General features: G+C 45.7%; 1 protein-coding gene across 5 annotated transcripts; it reads right to left on the bottom strand.

Moving 5' to 3' along the window:
• Window positions 1-1,230: 1,230 nt before the first annotated feature.
• nr4a3 (nuclear receptor subfamily 4, group A, member 3) lies at window positions 1,231-21,677 on the bottom strand. Of its 5 annotated transcripts, none has more exons than XM_047334778.1 (9): window positions 21,534-21,637; window positions 18,279-18,443; window positions 17,639-17,720; window positions 14,140-14,975; window positions 9,675-9,804; window positions 8,750-8,913; window positions 8,454-8,653; window positions 4,987-5,165; window positions 1,231-3,141 (listed from the first exon to the last, which is right to left on the bottom strand). In XM_047334778.1, the coding sequence occupies exons 3-9, from the start codon at window positions 17,700-17,702 to the stop codon at window positions 2,879-2,881; spliced, it is 1,836 nt and encodes a 611-aa protein (XP_047190734.1). In that variant the 5' UTR covers window positions 17,703-17,720; window positions 18,279-18,443; window positions 21,534-21,637; the 3' UTR covers window positions 1,231-2,878. The 5 variants fall into 5 exon arrangements, with proteins under 5 accessions (XP_047190734.1, XP_035491261.2, XP_035491274.2 ...); XM_035635368.2 differs by lacking the exon at window positions 17,639-17,720 and adding an exon at window positions 21,304-21,361 and having other exon boundaries at window positions 21,534-21,636; XM_035635381.2 differs by lacking the exon at window positions 17,639-17,720 and having other exon boundaries at window positions 21,534-21,677.
• Between the last annotated feature and the right edge of the window lie 1,383 nt (window positions 21,678-23,060).

Here is a 23,060-nt window from a genome sequence, read left to right as displayed (position 1 = left end):
TAATTAAGACTCTGGCTGTATCTGCAATCTGTCAGCACTGATCGATTGGCAGGGAGACTGACAGCTCAATGTGTGTGTGTGTGTGTGTGCGTGTATGTATGTGTTTGTGCGTATGTGTGTGTGTGTGTGTGTGAATGTGCATGCACACATACATACATATGCACATTTTCCCTCTTCAAGCAGAGCTCCCTGCTTTGTGGTCATGTTATTTTACCTGTCACTCAGATGTGTCACTGTTGTAGAAGGTACGAACGTACGCATGCACAAACAGATGCGCGCTACAAAAATGGAGGGAATGGTCATTTCCTGCATGATGACGAAAAAAAGATGTCAAAATCCCTGATTGCAGCATGAATCACATGCAGAAAAACATACCTACAATATTTGTACATTCTCTGGTTATTGTTCACCAAGAAAAGCCATTTGTGTTCATGGTTCCTCAAATTGTTTGGAATTAATAAATATCTTGGAATTGAAGATTTGATGTCCTTGTATTTTAGCCAGCCAGATGATATACTCATTCTGAACTTTACTCTGGTACACTCTCTCTCTCTCACACACACACACACACACACACACACACACACACACACACACACACACACACACACACACACACACACACACACACACAGATAGAGTTAGTCTACAATTTCACTACCACAGTTACTATCAATCACCTGGCTGTCCCAGAGAGAGAGAGTGTGTGTGTTAGTGTTCATGCTGTTGCGCGGGAGGGCAAGTGAGTGATGGCAGTGACAGTATAGACGGCATGTGCTGTGAAATGTCACCATGGCGATCGATGGTGTTTAACGAGGCTGGAGGCTGATCTGGACCTCATGCTAACATGAATCTCTCCTCTTCCTCCCCCTCCTCCCCCTCCTAATCCCCCTCTACTCTCTGTAAGAGCCCAGTGGTCCCTTGGGAGAGAGATGAGGCCTTTTACCTGCCAAGAGGCTTTTGTGTCTGACACGCACGCAGACACGCATGCACGAACACACACACACACACACACACACACACACACACACACACACACACACACACACGCACACACACACACACACACACACACACACACACACACACACACAGGTGTTTTGCATCATATCAGCTCAAATCTTTGCCTACTTTTAAAAAATCGTCCTAGTATAACAAGTTTTTTTGTGTTTTTATTTTCCGTGAAAGCAGCAAATAATTTTAAAGAATCCAAACACAGGACAAAGCCGGTCAGATTAATCAGAACTAGTTTATGATTTCAAAGTGCTGAACATAAAATCCAGTGAACCAAAGAGAAAGAACAAACAGGAAACTCAAACCAAAGAGGGACATTGGAAAAAAACAGCATCTTTTTTTCTTTTTTGTTTCTCTTCTTCAAAAAACAATGCACAACTCGTACCACAATATTTGAAAAAGCTAAAAACACTTAAAAATATTAGTTTTGTATATATATATATATATTTATATTTATATTTATATCTATATAATTTGCTTTTTTTCATATTTCAAACTGCTGCTGTGAGTGTGTGTGAGTGGGTGGTCGAGGCCCAGGGAGATCCCCACAGAGCCGCAGTCTGAGACACAAACACAGGTCGAGCTGTTTTGACAGGCTATGGCAGCTCTTGACAGCTTATAACACACCATGCATATGATCCTGGCTTCTCTAAGCGTACACACAAAGACGGTATGCAACCATGTCCTCCACACTCTCACACGACCTCCACAACAGAAACAAATAGAAAAAAAGAGCATGACTGCGGAATGTTCCACCCGTTGACATACAGCTATCTGTCGAGCACCCTCCTGCCCCCCACTCCCCGCCATCCTCCGGGGCGAGCAGGTATAGGGTGTGTGTCTGTGCTTCTAGCCCTTCTCAGGGTGTAAGTGCTTCAAAAGCCAATTTCTGTCCATGTTTATTCCTCAATACTCCTACTCGACCTATGATTTCAAAATGAGAAGATAAAAAAAAACTAGAGCAAGTTCAAGTCTGGTTGACTCAGTCATCAATCGTTAGTGCACAGTATCTCCTCTGCTGTCTAAAGCCAGACGGAGACTGTCTGTTTGTTTTTTTTGACCTACTGACAGTACAGGACAAGTCTTTGTATTAAAATAATTTAGAGTTTGAAATTAAACCATTCCTTCTCCGACGTTTCCTTTTGTGGTGGGATAGCACTTATGAAATTGCACTTGGAATCAAGGGCTCTACTCAACAGCCACTTCCATGTGTTTATGAAATACCTGCGTCCCACTTTGTGATGATTCTGCATGTCTATGCCCACACTGTGTGACCTCTGACATTTCAGTACATTTCGGTATGAAAACGCCCTCTTCGCCCCCTTTCAGGAGAACAAAGTAGAATACACAGTGACTTGTGTTTCACTGGGACATCTTCATCTTTGATAACATTCGATCACAATCACACCTTCCCTCTTTACCAAAAAGTCCTCGGACTGGATGAGCCAGGCCAAAATACAGATAAACAGTACTCATAAACCTTGGTGTTCTTTCTTTCTTTCTTTTTTTTTTTTTGCTGGATGAGCTGCCACCCAGATGGAGAGAGGACATTAAAAAGTCATTTTTCCATTGTCCATCTCAGCCTCGCCTTCCTCCTCCATGTGAGAAAAAAAGGAGGATCAAATAAAAGTGATAAAGCATTTGAGTAATTGTCTTTTATACTGGTGAAAAGCATTTAGTTTGAAGTTCATTTGAGTGAAAAGACGTTGTTGATTGGTTGTCCTGAAGAGCGGAAAGCATTTCATTCTGCTCTCTCTGTTCAGCACCAGTCAGAAGAGTCTCTCTTCTGGATTTGTGTGCGTGCTCCTCGGGGGGAAAAAACGCCTGAACATGACGCGGTGTGGGTCTCACTCAGGCCGCGCTCTCAGTAGGGCAAAGTGTCCAGGAATCTGTCAATCAATGGTGGCGGCGGCACCAGATCCTCAAGCTTCAGGTAGAAGATTCGCTGAAGGCCCTGGGTTCTCTGGGAACGGAGCTCCGCCCTCAAACCCAGAATGCGACTCAGAGGCGGCGCGGCCTTGGACGCGGAGGAAGAAGCTCCGCAACTCAGGTGGTCTCTCAGACAGGAAATCGCTTTATTCTGCAGCTCCTCAACTCGCTTTGAGTCCTTCAGACCCGGGACTTGCTCTGCGGAAAGACAGAGGTGTTAGGAGGATAATTAATTAAATGGCAAAAATTAAGTCAGTGGAAGAAGAAATACACACACAAACACATACATCAGAGCTCGTTCGGTTGAAAGAACATTAGCTGAACCCTTTTTTTTATTGAATTCCACGTCATTAGCCTGTATGGCTCATGTTCTTAACAGGCCTTAACCTGTCACACTCACTACTGATCAATACACAGTCTAACCTAATAAGCCATTGTACACTGTTTATGTACACACACTCTCTCTCTCTTTCTCTCTTTCTCATACACACACACACACACACACACATTACATATATATAACAGACACACAAATAGTCCCTGCAATTTAGGACACTGACAGAAACTACAGTGCTCAACAATTAGCTGATTATTCGACCCTTTGAGCAGCCAAATGAAATTAGAGACACACACACATGCATGCACGCACGCACGCACGCACACACACATCCACACACAGACACAGACACACACACACACACACACACACACTGCTGCCCTTAGCAACTCCAGCGGCACCCGTACAGAGCTTAATGTGACACTAACTCATTCTGCAGAGAACAGGGTGTCCAACACCCCCCCAACACACACACACACACACACACACACACACACACACACACAGGTCTGTGCTGCAGGGAGGCTGTCACTAAGACCCGTCTCACTCTGAGGTATCCATTTTATGAAGCTTATTTATTGTTTGTTTATGTGATTCTTTTGTTTGTTTCCGTGTTTGCGGCTGCAGAGTCACTCCAGCCCTCCTTTCAACGCAGCTTTCAGATTTCTCTCACACACCCTCGCCTCCCTCTCCTTCTGCTCTCCCTATCCCTTCTTTCTCTATGTGCGCGGGCTCCCGGGGAGAGATCGATGGCTGCCTTTCTGCACAGGCCACTCTGAGGCAGTCGATTGCCTGGTGGCTCTGGCGGCTCTGTTGTGGTAGTGCGCTGTGTGCTTTGCCGAGGTGGCAGAGTGCCACTGTGAACAGCTCAGACACCATTCCGGAGCTGTGCTCCGCGGTGGACTGGTCGATCCGGCACAGAGTTAAGTGCTCCCCCAGAGAGTGAGGATGGGGTTGGAGGGCTTAGACAGAGGGAGAGGAGGTGGCGGGGGCAGGGTGAGGTAAGGAAGCGGAGCGTGGGGTGAGGCGTATTCGACCCATTACGCATCTTTGTACAGATTATACAGACTCTGACGTGGAGGTGTAAAAAATGAAATGTGGACAGTTAATTGCACGGGCGACCTCAGTCACCTTAGGCTACATAGGTAATTGACTAATTCTAATGCATTCTTGTGCGTTACTGACAACTTCAATCTTGACTCTTCTTTTGCATCCCCGACATGCGCTCACGGAGAAAAGCTGTGACTCTCCCTCCGTGTTTCACACATGCACACTGATTAGAGAGAGGGCCAGGTGTGGGGCAGGTGCAGCAGGTGCTTCTGGGTATCAAGTTCTGGTTTCAGGCAGGAACGTGTGAGAACACGCATGCACATGTGTGTTTTTGAGAACATGTGTGAAATAAGAGGATGTATCCACCTGATCATTGTCACACTGAATCAGCAGCAGACGACAAAGCTCTGGACAAAGGAAAGATGGTGTGTGTGTGTGTGTGTGTGTGTGAGTGTGTAGATTTGTATCTGTATATTTTTGTAATAACAGCTTGTTTGATCGGCAGTTTCGTTTGTGTGTAGGAGAGAGGGAAAGCTGGGAGTCTCTTAGCAATTTATTTTTCATAGACTTTGAAAACAAGCTTCTTTTTTTATTTTACATTCTCCTGATGGTCATTTTGAGATTCCAAATCTGGCATTCCTGGCTTGTGTTTTTACCTGTGAGCAGTACCAGGGCGGCCAGGCACGCGAAGGCAGAGGTGTCCAGGTTTAGGCTCTGGAGGTGGGTGGAGAAATCCCGGATGGAGTCCAGCCACTCTCCAAACCCACGAAGGCACTGGAACCTGTGCAGCACCAAGCCGTTGCAGAACACAAGTTTATCCTCTGACAACACCGACCTGGGAAAGAGAGAGAGAAAAAAAGGGAGATGAAGACTGGGTAGATCTTGCATCTAAGGAAACACTGGATTTTCCCCTCATGTATTGTAATACTGGGGCAAGGAAACAATTACAATAAAAACAATGAGAAAACCTGGCAGTATGTGCACTCGCACACATCAAACACAGGCATGCAGCTGATTAAGGTTGTGTTTTCCAAATTACAGCATTTTAAAACATCCCTGTTTCCTTTTGGCAGGGTGGGGTGAAAGGGTTAGGGCAGAGGGCTGCTCCATGTGTGTGTGTGTGTGCGTGTGTGTGTGTGTGTGTGTGTGTGTGTGTGTGTGTGTGTGTGAGTTTGTGTGTGTATTTGCAGATAGGTAAACTGTTATGGCTTTAATGTGCCCAGGCTGCGGTGTGCAGTGGAAAAAATCCTTAATGAGGAAATGAAAAGGCTTCTCAGATGCATTTAACCATCAGCTACTCACGACACACACAACATCCCACTCCTTAACCATGGAGCAGAGAGGGAGAGAGAACAAGCAGTGAATGAGGGAGGGCTGTGACTGTTTTTTATTAGTGCCAACGAGACGAGCAGGGTTTTCTTCAGAGGGCTGGTACGGTGTTTAGTTGGTGGATCTCAAGAAGACAAAGGCCTGCCGAAGCTAAGACAGATTGAATATGCAGGACAAAGGCAGAGAGGCTGAAGTGGGTTGCTGGAAAAACAGCTGATGATGAGAATAGAGAGGGAAAGGAGGGGCGCTGAGGGGGGGGAAGCCTCAAATTACACCCTGCACAAACATTGGTTTAGCAGTTATAAGGAGAAGATGAAGTAGCATTTGTGTCCAATTATCCTTATGGTTTAAAATAGGTTACTCCACCCACCGAGCAGAACACACAAAGACAGATGCTCGCACATCATCAGTTCTGTCCGCCATGCAACTAGCTATCAGGAACCGAAACGTTAGAACCATGAACTACAGAGACAGGGAGAGGTACAAGTCGAGGAAGAAAGAAGACATAAAAGCCACGGTTCATGCAGGAGAGGAGGCATAATGCAGAGAGAAAGATTGATTTCTTTTTCACTTTTACTCTCCATATCTGCCCTTTTAGTCTGAGCTTTAAGTCAGAAGCCTTCTGTCACAAACCTGAATAATTGACAACCTGTATAACATTTTTCACTATTGTGTATGTATGTTGGTAGACTGTAAACTGTCTGACCCCCTGGGAACATCCTCCTCAAATTGTTTGGTGTTGGACAGTCTCGAAGGTTCACTGTGTTCTGGAGCGAGTGTTTTAGTCCACTCTGTATATTGAGCAAAATTTGAATCAATGGTGGCATCATTGTTATTTTTAAACATTTTTAATTGTTATTAGTCTTTTGCACGTTTTTAACAAGTCCCCCTCAGATTCAACATCTTATTGGATGCAACATTATCCATTTGAATGATTGACAGATTGATGGTGCAAAATATATAACTTAAATTATTTATATTCTACTGCAAACAAATGGGTGGAATTTAATTTGTAAAGCAGTAAAATAGCATCTTGAGAACTATAAACTTTGTGAAAGAATAAAAAATTAAGCCATTTCATCATGTCTGCGAGTCTTCGCTGACAATATCGGCATTGTCCTGATTAAGTAAAACCAACACAGCCAACGCAGGTTAAGAACAAAGCCAAGTATTATTTCAAAATAATTTGACCCATGTCTGATTATGAGCAAAGCTATAGAGACAGGCTGGCAGGCAAGCAGTCAGGCAGATGTGCGCACACACACACACACACGCACACACACAGCTGGATGTCTGCCACACATTCCACTCAACCCTGACTACACTGTCACCAAGGCAATCACCCAATAACCACAGAAACGGTTGGGTAACGGGGTGCTTACAGCAATGCCGGACCAGAAGAGCGGAGCAAATTTACTCTACACACACTGAGCACACACAGACGCACAGACGCACACACACACACACACACACACACACACACAAGCATACACAGACATACGCTTGCAGTGGGGGTCTGCAAGGCATCTGAGTTCAACACGGGGTCAATGCAGGGCGCCATCCACAGTCAGATAGGAGTGTGGACCACGTCGTTTGCTCTCACGGAAGAGGGAGAGAGTAAGACAGTGCTGTGTTTGTGTGTTTTCCTGCGTGCCGTGGGAGTTTAGCTGATGGGAAGATGAGCAATGTGTGTGTGTGAGTGTCTGTTAGTTTTCGTGAGCATGTGTGTGTTTGATAAAGGCCCCTATGAGTCCACCATTTAATGTGAGTCACAGTCCCAGCCTGATCCCCCTCCTGCTGGGACTGTGATGCCACCACCCATCCTCTACCCACCCTGCACCTGGACCTATGCCGGGAGGAGGAGAGAAAGTTGGGATCCTACATCATCAGTGTGTATGTGTGTGTGTGTGTGTGTGTGTGTGTGTGTGTGTGTGTGTGTGTGTGTGTGTGTGTCTGTGTGTGAGTGAGTAAGCGCACTTGTGTGTCTGACTGTGTTGGTTTCTGCCTTAGACGACAGCACAGACAAAAGGATGAGCTTGTAGCCCGACCCCCCCTCCTGCCCATAAATTTAACCAGCCACATGCCTTACTGGAGCAGACCGGTAACCCCGGGCAATTCTGAAGCAAAGATGGGCCGGGGCAGTCATAATGGCACCACAGGTATCCACGAGTGAGACACACACACCAGTATCCCCCACACACACACATCCTGGGACGTGTTTACCTGAGGTAAATGAAGTTGATTCCTTTTTTCCCCCAGTCAGCTCAAGTGAATATGTATTTCCTTCAATAACAGCCCTTTTTAAAGTCTCAGCTGACCAGCTTTTGGACGGAATTGATCTTGTCAATTCACAGTTCACAATGTGAGCACACTTTTAGACTGCAGAACCCACACAGAGTTCTCTGTGCGTCAGATATCAGACGAGCCGAGCGGAACTCTGTGGGTGTAGCTGCTGTCATAGCTACCGAATCCATTCATAATTTTGTTCATATGGCGATTACTCAGCTCCACTCCTCCTACTCTGGAGATACACCAACACAGCAGTTCACAGCCTGGCCAGCACAGTTACACACTGTACTGTAATGGTAAACGATATTGACTGCCTGTTGTTCCTAACACAACATGAGATGCCAAAAGAAGTTAAGTTGCTGATAAAGTCATAGGTGGGTTTTGGAAATCTTGAGGAGGACGTTCTCCAAAACCATTCAGAGGAGTGTGGATCAGTGGAGACTTGAAGGTGGAATTGAAAGCGTTAAAGTTGTCATCCATCATATTATCATCTCTGCCCTCTTACCTGTGAGCCAGTCGCAGGACAAACAGCTCCAGAAAGGCAGAGTCTATGAGCAGGTTCTGATCGTCGCGCTGCAGCTCGGAGAAGCCGGGCAGCCGGTCAGCCCAGCACCGCGTGGTCTCCATCGAGATGGTGAGCAGCCGGTAGAAGAGCTGGATGTGCTCGGCGTCTGAGGAGGAGGAGGGAGGGTCGGCAGCAATGAACTGTGGGACACGGAGAGAGAAGAGAAATTGCTGAAACAAAGAACCTAAACTATACTCAATGAACTCATACATGTAACCCTTAAATTAAAAAGGTACCTGGTTGTAGTCGAAGTCACGGGGCGTGGAGTGAGAATAAGCCCTGTGCAGAGCGGAGAGCAGGCTGAGGGGTGGAGAAGGTGGAGACGCTTCTGTCTGCAGGGGGCTCTTTGGTTTGGAAGGAAGGCGCCCGCGGCGCCCCTTCAAGTTGTCAGTGCGTACCACTGTGAACCAGAAAAGAGAAGAGGTCAAGGAGGCAATAAGGACCAAGGTTGTTCAGCTGCAGCTGATAACGTTTGTGCAGATATTCTAGCCATTTTCTCTCCATGGAATTGAAGTAAAGCTCTTTCCACAGGAGCTCCCAAACATTCCCACAATCCCTACATTGCCAGCAGATGGCAGTGAAGCTGTTCCCCTGGCTGCAGACAAGTATTAATGTGAAAGAGAAATGTGTGTGTGTGTGTGTGGGGGGGGGGGGGGGTTGTTACACACACAGTTTATGTGTGTTTGTACATTACGTGACATGTGACAGGTGAGAAAACCTCAGACAGATGAGGGCAGTGTTAGTGCCACGCTGATTTTACACATCACCAAAAACACATCGGGGCTGATGACACAAATTGAAGGATGGAAAGTGTGAGAATCTTTGAGCAGGTCTCCTTTGTGTCCCTGTCCAGGCTTCGAATCCATCCCAGATTTAGAGGTTCAAACAGGTGATGTGGTACTTAATGGTGTAGAGTGTGTTTTCTACTGCGCTTCCTCCACTGGAGAAGGGCAGTTACTTCCGCGTGGATGTGTGTGATGCTGCCACAGGCCAGGTCATTACTGGCCTATTAAAGTGTAATTGCAGAGACAAACTTCATCATCATGGACTGGAAGTCATATTTGCGCCGCGCTGCCCTGGTTTAGTGTGTATTCCTATTAAGTGTTTTCAGTGGGTATCAGGTGTGTGTGTGTGGGGGGGGGGGGGGGGGGGGGCTCTCACCTTCCTTCACCATGCCCACGCTCAGACACTTCTGGAAGCGGCAGTATTGGCAGCGGTTGCGTCTCCTCTTGTCCACCGGACAGTTCTTACTGGCCAGACACACATACTTGGCGTTTTTCTGCACGGTGCGCTGCAGAGGAGGAGACACAGACATACCGACAATCAGCCTCCGAACACAATCATCCACCTAATGTTTGATTTGTTTAATTCAATTTCAGTTCCCCCCCGCCCCCACCTCCACACCGAGGAATGAAAGCGGCGGCTTGCAGGTCAGATTTTAATTACGCGCTGAAAGGCGGCGGTGACATCAGTATAATTAGATAAAATTAATTTCCCAACAAGACTCGCCTGCAGGAGGGACGATTTTATTAGCGGCTGAGCTGACAATGGGGACCGAGCGCGTGGCGTGCCGAGGCGGGTCCCGCGAGACAGGGGGGGACGTCGGCCGCAAGAGCTGCGTGATCAGATTGTTTCTGAAGCTCGCGGGTCAGCTCGTGGCACCTCCGGGGCCCTCGCGCATCGCGCCTCCCTCTCTCTCTCTCCCTCAACGGGCCCCGCGGGGGCTGTTTTCTCCTCGACTGGCTCGCGCGATTATTACTGACCTTATTAAAATGAAATCAGAAACGCGCCACGTGGGAGCTGGGTGCGCTCCCCCGCGTGGATGAGAGACAACAATAACAGAGGTGCCAGTGAGCGGCTGAGCGTTCCCGCGCACAGTCACTCAATGGAAACCTCCCCGAGGAGAACTTGAAGTGTAGTCTATTTACACGGGCAGACGTTGGGCGACTTCATTCTGATATAGTGCAGTGTGTGAGAATGCAGGACGAGTCTATTCAAAGCGGCTATTACTCTTCATGTAAACACACCACAGACCTATATAACACACGATCAGTTCACGTCCTGTAGGTTGGACCTCGTGGGACATGTTGCCAATCTTTACCCCCCCCCCCCCCCCCCCCACTGTAGTTACACTACAGCTACGGGTACACTACAGTCAGTGTCATTTTCAAAGATTCACTCGCTGTCAAGCTGTGACTGCAGTGGTCCTCAAAGACAAGACGGCGTCGGCAACTGTGAACCAAACAAACAGAAACACACGGGAAGTGTCGCGGCTTCCCCTCTTCTTTAGCGCCTCTAAAACACATCAAAACAAATACATCCAATTAGGAACCCCTCGCGCCACACATGCCCGTGCCCCCTGGAGACCAATAACACACCAATTATTTCATATGCTCCGGCGCGAGTGCGGAACCGGCGCGTAATGGTCGCCAGCGCCGGATGAGAGTGGTTGCCATGGCGCCGCAGATCACTGTGAGTGTCCTCCTCTCATCCCCTCAATGGTCAGTGACCCGTGCGCGCGGGGATAAGTTAGTTGTGGTCATTAATGTGGTTGAGGGAAAAAGCATCCGTTTATGGGAGTCCGAACCGAACATTGGGCTTCATGAGAGGCTGGATGACGCACACAGCCCCTACATGCGAACATTGATTTGCACCCAGCCAGACCAAGTCAAAGTTTAACACTGTCTTTATGGTCATACATACTGTCGAGCAGCAAAACGTGTGAGGAGGAGTGACACTTGTGTTTTACGGATAGAACTTTCTTCCGCTCCATCTTCAACACGAAGAGTTGTTTTTTCCCTCCGACATACGCAGGGTTCAGATGAAAGTGGACCCTTGTGGTTGTTTTCCCTCAGTGACCCCAGGGCCCGATTTATAAGATAGCATGGCTCCAAGAATAGCCTGAGTTTGAGATGATCAATTAAGGATAAATGAAGCTCTCATGAGTGAGTTCTGGCGTGTCTCCTGCCCTGTCCTGTCCCTCTCCACTGCTGCGTGTGTCCTGTGACTTTGCTTTCTAATAGACAACGTGGAGCATTGGCATCTCAACAGAGACACTACATATCAGGGCGAATCCTGTGTAACTCGCTCGTCTCTGATACTCATCAATGGGCTGCCTCCTTATATATGCACACACAGATCCAATTACCCCAATATAATTATGAAATCTGTAGATCTTTCTTGTGCTAACTGTTCAGGGCATTGTGTGCTGGAATGTGGTGTAAAACTTTATTCTGGTTTAATTGTCTATTTTGTAATATATGTTCATGTCATCTGCAGAATTTCACTATGGGGACAACAATAGGACAAATGAAAAAATTTGCAACCCATCCAAATCTAGAATTTTAAGTGTAGAGGTATAGTGTTACTTAATTTAGGGGAAATTCAGGAAAGAGTTATTCGAACTAAAAGCACATTCACAGATGAACACTCTCCCCCAGAAGCTCTCACGCTGCGGGTGCTGTGGGGGCTGGATGGAGGCATGCAGAGGAAGATTCTTGACATGTAACATGTGCTAATGGCCTTGGCTTAAATTAAAAGCCTTTAGGGGCTTTCCTCCCTTTCCTCCTCCCGCTGTCTCTTCTATTCCCTGCTTCTTAATCAGGGGCAATCAGACCTTCTCTGTTAAAAAATAGGTATCTGTGAGCAGATTTTATTGTTTTATTCATGGGTGTGGATAGTAATATTTTTTCTGAATGAATGAATTGATCAACATATAAGTAGTTGCTTTCACTATTCGACTGTCACTTCCTGTTCAAGCAATGGAAAGTGAAAATTGCATGCAATGAACAGAACTGTATTATTGACTGATTAAACCAGAGCCATAGCTATTTCTATCACAATCTTTGTGTTGTACTGAAAGCTGACAAATATTTTTTTTTTAATTTTCAACTCTGAATAGGTTCACTATATTAATGGAAACCAATGAATGGGACACATTATTATGGTTCCTTTTAAGAGCTAACCTGAATTCACAGTGAAAATGTGATTCACATTGCACTAATGAAATAAAAAATCATTTACAGCAAACCTCTGCTGCGGTTTTAATGTGTAACAACTGTTCCAGAATAATTAAATATAATCAGGAAAAATAAATTTGATGGGACAGAATAATGGACATAATGTCCCTGATAATATGAATATGGAGAAAAAAAAGTCGGTGTTTCCGCTGTTACATCCTGTATTCACAAAGTAACAGAGTGAAAAATATGCATGTGATACTATATGGATAAACATGTTTTTCTATATGTGAATGTGTGGTTGTGTGCGGTTGGTTGCATCTGCATGTGTGTGAAGGAAACATGGTGAGGTTTGACAGGCTGTGTGGCTACGGAGCACTACAGCAAGCAGACAGCCCGCGGCCTGCTGCCACCAGACGCTGCTGCCATTAATTACTAAATAAAAACAAATTGTGAAACTAATTGAAAAGAAGGATAATTCATTTCCACCTACCAGAGGCATTATTCAATTACCTCTGTGTTTGCACCCTCCTTCTTGCTGTCTCTTAATTTCGCTCACTTGTCTCCTGCAACCAATAGAATGCTTAACAAGTGTGCCGGAAAACATTATGATTCAAAAACGGTGCAATTATTTTTTTTACTTCAGTGTAAATGGCTTTGCGTTTACTATTATTTGATGGAAGTATTGTACCACTTGCATGTGTTTGTTGTTATGTCTATTGTGTTATATGACTTGGACGAGGAAAATTAAAAATCCGTCTTTTCATAAATGTTAAACTGTCGTGTGTGTGTGTGTGTGTGTGTGTGTGTGTGTGTGTGTGTGTGTGTGCAAGCACTTGTGCTGTAACATAGGGTGTGAGACACCTACTGTAGATGACAAGTGTTCTATTGAGTCATTTGACGGACCAAATAACAAACTGACTCACATCCACCCTGAGTATTATGTTAGTGAATTGTGGTCAACTTTGTGGTCACTGACTCACTACGAAGACGTTGAAAGGAAAATTTAATTTCGAGGAGAAATCCTTTTCCACGGCACTCTCATCAGTCTCTTTTTCTCAGTGGCAAGTGTCAAGCGTGGCGAGCAATTTCCCTTGGTCGTCTGAGTGAGTGTATGTGCTTTTGTCATCCCATGTTCACACACACACACACACACACACACACACACACACACACACATACACACACACAAACAGACACAACAAACCACGCTGGGGTTGCTGGGAGAGCCGACCCCTGTGGGTGAGTTGTGCTTTCGTAATGACTTTAAAGATGATTTAGCGAACGCAGAGCAGATCGAGGGAGGGAATGAGGCAAATTCAAGACAACTGTTTCAAATGAAATACGTCAGTCAGGTTGCAGATACATTTTAAGGTGGAATATCAGTTATGGATATGAGTGTGAGCATCTGATTGTGGGTCTGAAAGCACAAATGTCAGAAACAAGGGATGAGTTGATGAGGAATATAGAAGAAGCAGTAGACTGGGACCATGTCTTATTAGAAACCACAAGATCCACTGATATAAAACCAGAATAGCCTTTCACTGTTTATGCAGTGTAAAGCTTCGATGACGCTTTTCAAAGTAAAAATGAAGGCTTGAAATTGCAACAATGCTTCTTTGGGAGTAACACTCTCATATGACTTATAAACTTTGAAGGAGTTTTACCTTGAAGAAGCCTTTGCAGCCCTCACATGTGCGTACGCCATAGTGCTGGCAGGCCGCGTTATCCCCACACACTGCGCAGGTGCCCTCTCCTTGAGGGCCACGCGGGGGAGGCGAGGGCAGGTTGTCACCCAGTAGGGGGCCACAGGGCCCAAGAGCCAGGGAGCGAAAGGCGAGGCTGCTGCCCCCGGCCCCACGGTGCAGCTGGTACATGGACTGCTCCAGGGGTGGACCATGAGGATGGGAGACTGAGGATGAAGAGGAGGAGGAGGAGGAAGAGGTCCGAACCAGTCCTCCTCCCAGACTCTCATAGCCGCCGATGCTGCCGCCACTGTGGGGCGGCGAATGCTGGTAGAAGTGCTGAAAGCGGGGAGACTTGAGGGGGCCCGTCTCCAGGCTGGAGCCCAGAGAGTGGGGGTGCGATGGAGGAGCCAGGGAGTGCTCATCCCACAGGAAGGAGGCGCCAGGATGGGGGGGCAGAGACGGAGTGGTGGGAGTGGAGGGAGGGGACTGTTTGAAGTACATAGCGGCAGAAGACATGGCCTCCAGTGCCGGAGCCGTTGGGTAGGTCTCTTCCTCCTTTTTGATGGTGGGCCTGTGTGGAGGCATTTGGTAGAGGCATGAAGACTTGGGTTCGTAGCTGCCCTCCACAAAGACGTTGAAGCTGGGGAGGGAGGTGGTAGCCGCGGCGGAGATGTCACCCCCGCCCAGGTCCAGTTTGGTGTAGTCAGGGGTCATGAGGTCAGAGCTGTAACTGTCGCCCTGGTAACTGAAGGACTGGCCAGAGTAGGCTGAGCCTGGAGGGGCGGGCCCGTACTGAGCCTGCACACAGGGCATGTCTACCAGGGAGACAGAGCACACGTAGGTTAGAGCTGCGTGGCACATCAGACCACATGTGTTCATTCAAACAGCATTTTGTGGTGTTAGTAGAGAACAGCTGTATGGCAACAGTCATTAGTCAACAGAAGCAAGTTTAATGACATATTAGTTAACACTGATTTGAACAGAGAAGCCCGGAGATGCACAGCTGAGGAACAACCCTGCAATAAATCTACAGGATTATGACTCTTCTAGTAGCACATGCACACAAAGGTAGTGCAACACAGGGTCAAAACTTAAACAGGCTATCAAAGCACAGCTCTATTGGAACAGGCAGTTGTTTCAGCTCTTAAGGTGTCAGAGGTTTTGCAATGTTATGAAAGATTTCTGAATGCACCTTTCAAGAGATAAAAAAAGAGCTTTGAACAAATCCTTCCATTTCCCGCTTTACAGTTACACTTCTTGCACTTCACTGAGTGAGCAGGGCAGAACTATTGGAACACACACACACACACACACACACACACACACACTGCGGATTCTCCTGCAGTTAGTTTAGTTAGAAAAGCTTCAGTTCATCAGTGCACAATTTTTGAGGCAAAGCGGTCAAAGCAAAGATCCAATCCTATAGTTTCTGTGTGTGAGTGTGCGTGTGTATTTATGTGTGTGAGTGTGTGTGTGTGCGCCCGTTTGTGTATGAATGCATGCATGCATATGTGTGGGTAGGTGTACTCAGTCGGATGGCGAAGCAGATGAGATAACATTAAATAATAACAATAACAATAACCACACAGACACACACACACACATACACTGATGAATGCAGACACAGATATTTCCTCTAACTGCAGCAGACGCCAGTCAGTACGTCTTGAGTTTTCCCCTTGATTTAATTCTGACACAGTCAGAACAGCAGACCGCCCCCCCCTTCTCTCTCTCTCTGTGTGTGTGTGTGTGTGTGTGTGTGCGGACTATATGGTCTCGCCTTATCAAACTCCTACCTACGCAACACGCTCCACCTGCATGAGCGTGCACGTCGTGGTGCGTGTGCCCTGGTGTTGCGCTGTTTGCTCGTCGCTGTCGAGCAGGGAACTGTCAACACTGCGCTGCTCCCATTGACGCCCAGCATGCGCGCGCTCTGCCGTAATCGCCCCTGTTCCCCGCGCGTCATGTTTGTCTAGTCAAATACGGGACGTGTCGCTCCTGCTGTTGTTCGAGCACTCACAAATGCCTCCATCCAAACACACTCACTCAGGCTTTTTTTTTAAACTTTTTTTTTTTTTTTTTTTTACTAGCGGCTCCAATCCCCTTTTGCAACAAGATAAAAAAAGTCCCACTTAATTCACAAAACCTCCCATTCTTCCGATTTAAATAACTTGTAATAATAAGCAAATAATAACATATGTCCAAAAATAGCCATTGGTCATATATGCCTAATAAAACATGTTACTCATAGTGGAAATCAGACAGGATGACATTCATTTGAGTCGCCCCATCACAATGACTTCATTCATTCGTCTGTTCCTTTAAATATTTGATATTTCTCTAGGTTTTTGAACGGGGGTATTTAAAAAAATAAAATAACAATGAACAAATAGAGCTGACATCTCAGGTTGGACCAAGTGGGGGACATATAATAATCCTACAATTAATTTATTGGGTAACGTTAAAGTTATTTTCTAACAGTCCAACAGAAGTTTACAGAAATAATTTTAATATTTTTTTTTTTTTTTACTGAGGATGTGACTCAAGCTGCAGGCCTACGTTTGTTTGACGTCATGAACTCTTTTTTTCCCTCCTGCGAGTGACCAGCTCTTCAACCCACGTGGAAAAGCACACATGCAGCATTATTGGCGTCATGCGGCCTTTCTGGGCTACAGCTTACCTAAACTCTGACAACTGATTATGGCATCAGAAGAAGAAGGAAAGTGAGAAAAAAAAATTACCGAGAGAGGAGAAGAGGGGCCTACAGTGTTGTATGTGTGTGTGTGTGTGTGTGTGAGTGTGTGTGTGTGTCGGTGCAGCAGCAGCTACGTGCACGCATGTTTTAAATACACCAGTGTTTGAGTTGAGTTTGCCTGAGACAACAGACAGAGAGAGAAGCAAAAAAAAATATGTGTAAAACAAATAGGCGACCCAATATACTTGACAGCTAACAAACTATTATGATGGGTTTTTTTCATGTGTGTGTGTGTGTGTGTGTGTGTTTCGGGCGAAGAAAGACGCCTCTCACACTAATGGTTTTCAAGATGTAAACACGAACCTGCGCTCGTTCTGCCAACAACATGCGCCCTTATTCTGACAAGAACCTGTAAAACCACTTGCGTCTGCAAATGTCTCATCCTCCGTGCATGGTGCATTACATGTGGTGGTGAGCCTCGCCTTCACACACACACACACACACACTCACACACACACACACACACACACACACACACACACACACACACACACACACACACACACACTAATACAAATAGATTTGTGTCAATTTTTTTTTCACCCAAGAAAAATCTGTAGGACACCCGTTTACAACACCACCATCGGATTATCACACTGCGAGCAGGTGTGTGTGTGTGTGTGTGTGTGTGTATGCGTGTGCGTGCAAGCAAGAGGACAGACAACCCAAGCAGTCAGACACAGGTGGTGCAGCATATATAGGCGAAGGGAAACAGTCTCTAACCTCGAGGTGTGCATTTCAACTGGACAAACTGCAGCTGTTCCAATAACTGAGCGCGCTTGTTCATTGTCAGAATGCCATAGATCTAACAAATGAAAACAATAAGTTGCAAACATAAATACAAAAAGAGCAAGGATTTTTTTTCTCTCTCTCTTCATTTTGGTCAGTGACTTGTGAAATAAATCAGTGGCCTCACAAAAAGACACAATTTTTACCACCAGTGACTATATGTCAAAAATCTGCGAATACTATATATTTAGGTGTGCCTATACAACCTTCTCCTGCAAGTTTATTTGATGATGAAGTGTCAGCTCAGTCCGCACATTGCAGACGCACACAAAGAAACGATCACAAGCATTGTGTTCTTTGAACACCATCATTTGTTATTAACACTTAAGAGTATAGACAAAATAAATGCGCAAGAATAAAGCCTGTTGTCTAAGTTGAATTATGGGACTACGAAGGATTGTTCCTACAATAAAACACAACCAGATATCAAACAACAAAAAATTTGCGCAAAAAGAGACCTTGTGCAAAAACAGTTGCTCAAAGCATCCACTGAAAAAAAAGAGATGAAAAGGAAGGAAAGAACTGAAAGAAAAAACAGGAAGAAAGAAAGAGGGACTCGGGTCCCGCTCTGTACCTGGTGAAAGAGCCTCGCGCTGAATGGTGCTGGGTGTCCGGGGTTGAGGGGTGGCGTGGCTGCGGCCGGGACCGTGCTCCTGGAACCGGGAGGACTCGGCGGGCGTCGCAGAGGAAGTGTCCAATCGCCGGGGCTCCGAGCTGGGCTGGGCGCGCTCTTCCGAACCTGTGCGCGGAGGAGAGATGTCGTGGGTTACAATAGTGATGATGTGGCGGCAGGCTGAACAAGAAAGGTGAGATCCATCATCTCATCAAAACCCGGAGACATTGAACGTTTAGGATATTTTGACATTGCTTCCCACAAACTTTAGCCGAGTTTCTCGACGAGGCTGAACTTCACAGCAACCCCCCCCCCTACAAAACCCCACACATTTCGCCACAATTTTAAGAAAAATAAGAAAGATTTTCATTTTACACCAAAAAATGTCTATTAAAATCTAATCTGGCAGATTAAGTCAGGAAATCGGATGAAGAGAAGCAGAAAGATCAGAGAGCTTGCAAAATCCTTTTTTTCAGAGCCACATGCCATTGTACCGAAACGTTATGAATTATTGCAGTTATCAAATCTAAGCGACAGGAGCACAACAGGTCGATTTACACATTTAAATTTCACAGAGTATAATCCTGACATGAAAGCTGCTACAAAGAGAATATTAAGAACCACAACTGAGGACTTTTGCTCATTTCAAGACTTGCACTTACGTGGGTGAAAGGTTTCATTCTAACACAAAGCATCACTCGAACGTTATTCTAATTTTCCTTTTGTGTCACAAAAAAAAATACAAATTCAACCAGGCTGAAAAAAAAGAAGGAAAAACTGTAGACCCAACTTCTACAAATACAGACCTACAAAAGTGATAACTTTTATAGAAGCAGTCTGTGCCAGTGCGCCCAGGCCATCGCTCTTCTTCCCTCTGATCACCACCGTATTCGTCCGCGCAGGGTTCATCCAGAGGGGGAGAGACAAGTGTGAACGTTGTCGGAGAGTCGGACTCGAGAACAAACCAAGAAGCAGCGGACTCCTGTGTGTGCCGTGCACCTCCGACTCCCTCTCACTGGAGCAGGGCGCACTGCGGCCGTTGGATTTCAAGGCCCAGAGCGCCCCCTTTCTGTCACACACACTCTCTCTCTTATAAACACACGCAATCCCTCAGTCTCTCTCCCTTTTTTTTTTTTTTTACCAGGACCCTCTGAGGTCCGGTGAAGCCGGGAGACCACGTCTCCTCGCATGCATCTCAATACTATCTGTCGACAAGCCACAGCCCTCAGAGCTGAACACCAGGAGCTACAGACTCACCTGCAGCCCGCTTCCATCATCCGTCTTTGTGTCAACACATCACACTCCTCCACTTCGTGTGAAATAGAGGAGGCACTTTTCTCCAAACTCGGGACTTATTGCAGACCACTTTCTGAGAGAGGGTACTTTATTAATTCCTCTGGTGGCCCTTATGGTCGGGGCATGGCATTCAAGTTCAATGTCTCACGGAGCCATTAAATGTGTTGAAGTAAAGAAGACAAACCAGAGTAAACAAACAAAGTCAGGATTACATTTATTTGATTATGGGTGATTTGGAAAAGGTTAAGACCCTATTTAATCATCCGTCGAGTCAATTCAGCGCAGAAAAAAACATTCACGCCTAAAAAAACAACTATAGTTGATTATAGCAGAAGCAGAAATAAGATATTCTTTGATGCAAGCCAAAGTATCCTCAAGGGTTAACTTTTAGAGCGAAATTGTGCGTAAAGGCACTCTTGTCATCGAACGATTAAAAGAGTGCAAAATTCACGTGTAAAAAAATAGATATATGCTTCTGCAAAGTGAGTCATTCAGTCTGTTTTTAAAGGCACTGGTCCCCCCCCCGCCCCCTCGCTGTCCTCTCAGGCCGAAGTCGGCCGGTGGGGCTCTGGCCCCGCGCGCACCGGTAACCAAGAGAACGACAGAAGAGCTGAAAAGCACGCACCCCGGAGTGCCGGTAGCCCCCGGTAGCCCCTTGTTGCAATAACGCCGGACAGCGCGAGGGTTCCAGCAAACAGAGACAGAAAAGAGAGGACATAAAGAGGAGACAGGAGAAATATGTGAGTACTGTAAATCAGCCCTGAGAGGGGAACTGTCAGAATACGTGCATGCGTAAAGCTGGGTGTGTGTGTGCGTGCGTGTGAAAGAAAGAACAGCGAAATCAGCAAGTTACTGAAGAACTTTAACTCAGCAGTGATGTTTTGTTTAAGATCATAAACTACATTGATGACAAAGACTGTGGTGCTGTTGTGTATAGACTTTTAAAGGTGGACTTCTGAAGGTGATCATCCTGCGATCGATGGAAGGGAAATCGTTTTCGTCACAAAGAAGGCGTTTGAAATTGGCCACCAGTCCAGTGACCGCTCAGATTAAATGAATTAGTTTTGGTATAAGGCACCATATCACATCCATGGGGTCAAGAATCATATGCCTGTCACTGACAGGGCATATGAACACAAACACACCCACTATTCCTCAAACACACACACTCATTAACAACCACCCCAGAAAATCCTGCACGATGAAAAAAACCCCACATGGCGTGAAATCAAAGATCTTAAACTCCACTCTAATTTAGTCTATTCTCCGCCCAGACCATCAGTGCGTGTCCCCCCACTGCCCATTGTGTGAATGAGAGGAGTCTGATTTCCACGACAACCATAAAGGATATGACACCTTCACAGCGCATATTTAATTCGATTTCAGCTTCATTCGCTCGTGGCAACACACACACACACACAAACGTACACACGCACACACACACGCGGATACACTATGAACAGCTCGCGATCTAGGAGCTGGACATATCAACAGGTTACACGCACAAAGTTGAACAGACCGTGGAACACATGGCGTTGTTGAAGTATAAACTGAACGTGACGTGAGACCGAGGTGATGTGAACTAAATGACGCACGGAGCAGTGCGTTAACGTCCGGTCCGGCGTGAATCTAACGAGTCGCGCGCCACACGGTCGAATATCAGTGATTCATTCATTCATCATTTACTTACTGGTTTGCTGTAGCGGTTCCGTCTTTACATGTGGCAATAACCTCGCATGGAGTATCCTCTGTTCATCCGGAATAATCACCAAGAGTCGAAGTGTTGAGGAGAAATATGATATATATATACATATATATATATATATATATGTATATATATATACAGTTTATAAAAACGCTAAGTTATATTGGAGAGTTACGGGATGCATCGGCAGCAACAAAAAAAGTTCTTCCTCTTACTTTTTCTGAAGTTGACAAAGTAGATTTCTCTCTTTTTGTTTGTTTGTTGTTGTCGTTTAGAAAAATTAGAAAAATAAAAACTCCCGAGTGCAAGGAGTGTGCCCGCGTCCGTCCCCGTCAGCTCGGCGTGTCGGTGCTGATGGGCGCTCTACAAAGCGTGGAGCTGTAACGCGAGTTTGTTTATGTGCTCCGTCTGACTGGAGAAAGTCAAATAGTGCATTTATGTGGGCTCTGCCTCCACATAGAGCGGCTGGTATGCGCTACGTCAATGTGACGCCATGGGAGAGGTGACGTCACTCGAAGTAGAGCCCCCCCTCCTCTCTCTCTCTCTCTCTCTCTCTCTCTCTCTCTCCGTACAGTACACCAGACACATACGCGCCGTGCCAGAGAGAGAGAGAGAGAGAGAGAGCGAGAGAGAGCGAGAGAGAGCGAGAGCGGGAGTTGGTTTGATGGTTGCAGGGCAGGAAGCAGAGGGGGATCCGGCGGGCGAGCTTGCACCATTGACATATAGAACAGATGGGAGCTATTTATTTGACGCTACTGCAAACAAACATATTAAAAGTCCACTTATTTTATCCAACAGCTGAAGGTTTTCTGTAACTTGGTAGATTTCAGAATAATTGTTTGAAATATGATGTATGAAGTTGTTGGAAAAAGATCAAACATAATAATATTAACAACAACAACAATAACATATGATACCAAATTAGCAGTATTATGTTTTAGTGGCCATATTTACAAATACTTCTGTACTCTAATATTTTGAAAGCAGGACTTTTTAGGTGTATTGTTGTATTTTTACATTGTGCTACTACTACTTTTACTCCTTATATCTACGAGGCTAACTCCTCTTTGACCTATAATGACCTCCTTAAGTGCCCTTCAGCACGTCACCATCTCTTTGTCCCACCTTTGTGTATTTGCCGAGTTGACAAACATAACATTATTATTGTTGCTTGTGTTTATAAAGACTGAAGTGTATAGTTTACACACCATAAGACCATAGCATGTTGTCTTTTCATCACAGTCCCAGTGAGCAGCATTTTCAGTAGACATCACGTTGATATCTGAATTTGTTCTTTTAAGCTTCTTTCATGGCCGTCTTTTACCCGGGTTGTTTAAAACCACCATCATAATATTTACTGTTGTCAATGAACAGGTTCTGAAATGTTGTTTTTGTGAAGTGAAATGATGCAGATGAATGATTTGATTTCCAAAATACAAATCAATTAAGTACTCCACTGAAATTGGATGTCAGTGTCAGGCCCCACTGTGGACCTACCTACTGAAGGGAAATTGCAGTGGGAGCAAATGAGATGATCTCATTACTATTGACATAATTACTTAACATTTCATATCTGAAGCTTTTTTTTTCAAACATTACATTCTATTTGTTTCCCATATCTTTTTCTTGCTGCTACTAGGCGACAGCAGAAGTTGCACAACATAAAGAAAACTTGACTCGAGTCACTCTGAATCAGTCGAGGGCCACTGGGACTGGCTCAAAACTCTGGTTCACTTTTTATA

Source organism: Scophthalmus maximus, chromosome 1 (assembly GCF_022379125.1).
Source record: "Scophthalmus maximus strain ysfricsl-2021 chromosome 1, ASM2237912v1, whole genome shotgun sequence".
NCBI lineage: Eukaryota > Metazoa > Chordata > Actinopteri > Pleuronectiformes > Scophthalmidae > Scophthalmus > Scophthalmus maximus.
Note: the sequence above shows the minus strand (reverse complement) of the source record. Positions and strands in the feature narration are given on the sequence as shown.

Bases quoted from the DNA above. Each gene is read 5' to 3' on its own strand.
- nr4a3 (XM_035635351.2), bottom strand. From the start codon at position 19,226: ATGAACCCTGCGCGGACGAATACGGTGGTGATCAGAGGGAAGAAGAGC. The intron at 8,914-9,674 runs GTGAGAGCCCCC...TCTGGTTCACAG, and splicing joins CGTGGGCATGGTGAAGGAAG to TGGTACGCACTGACAACTTG. The intron at 8,654-8,749 runs GTACCTTTTTAA...CGTGTCCCACAG, and splicing joins GTGACTTCGACTACAACCAG to TTCATTGCTGCCGACCCTCC.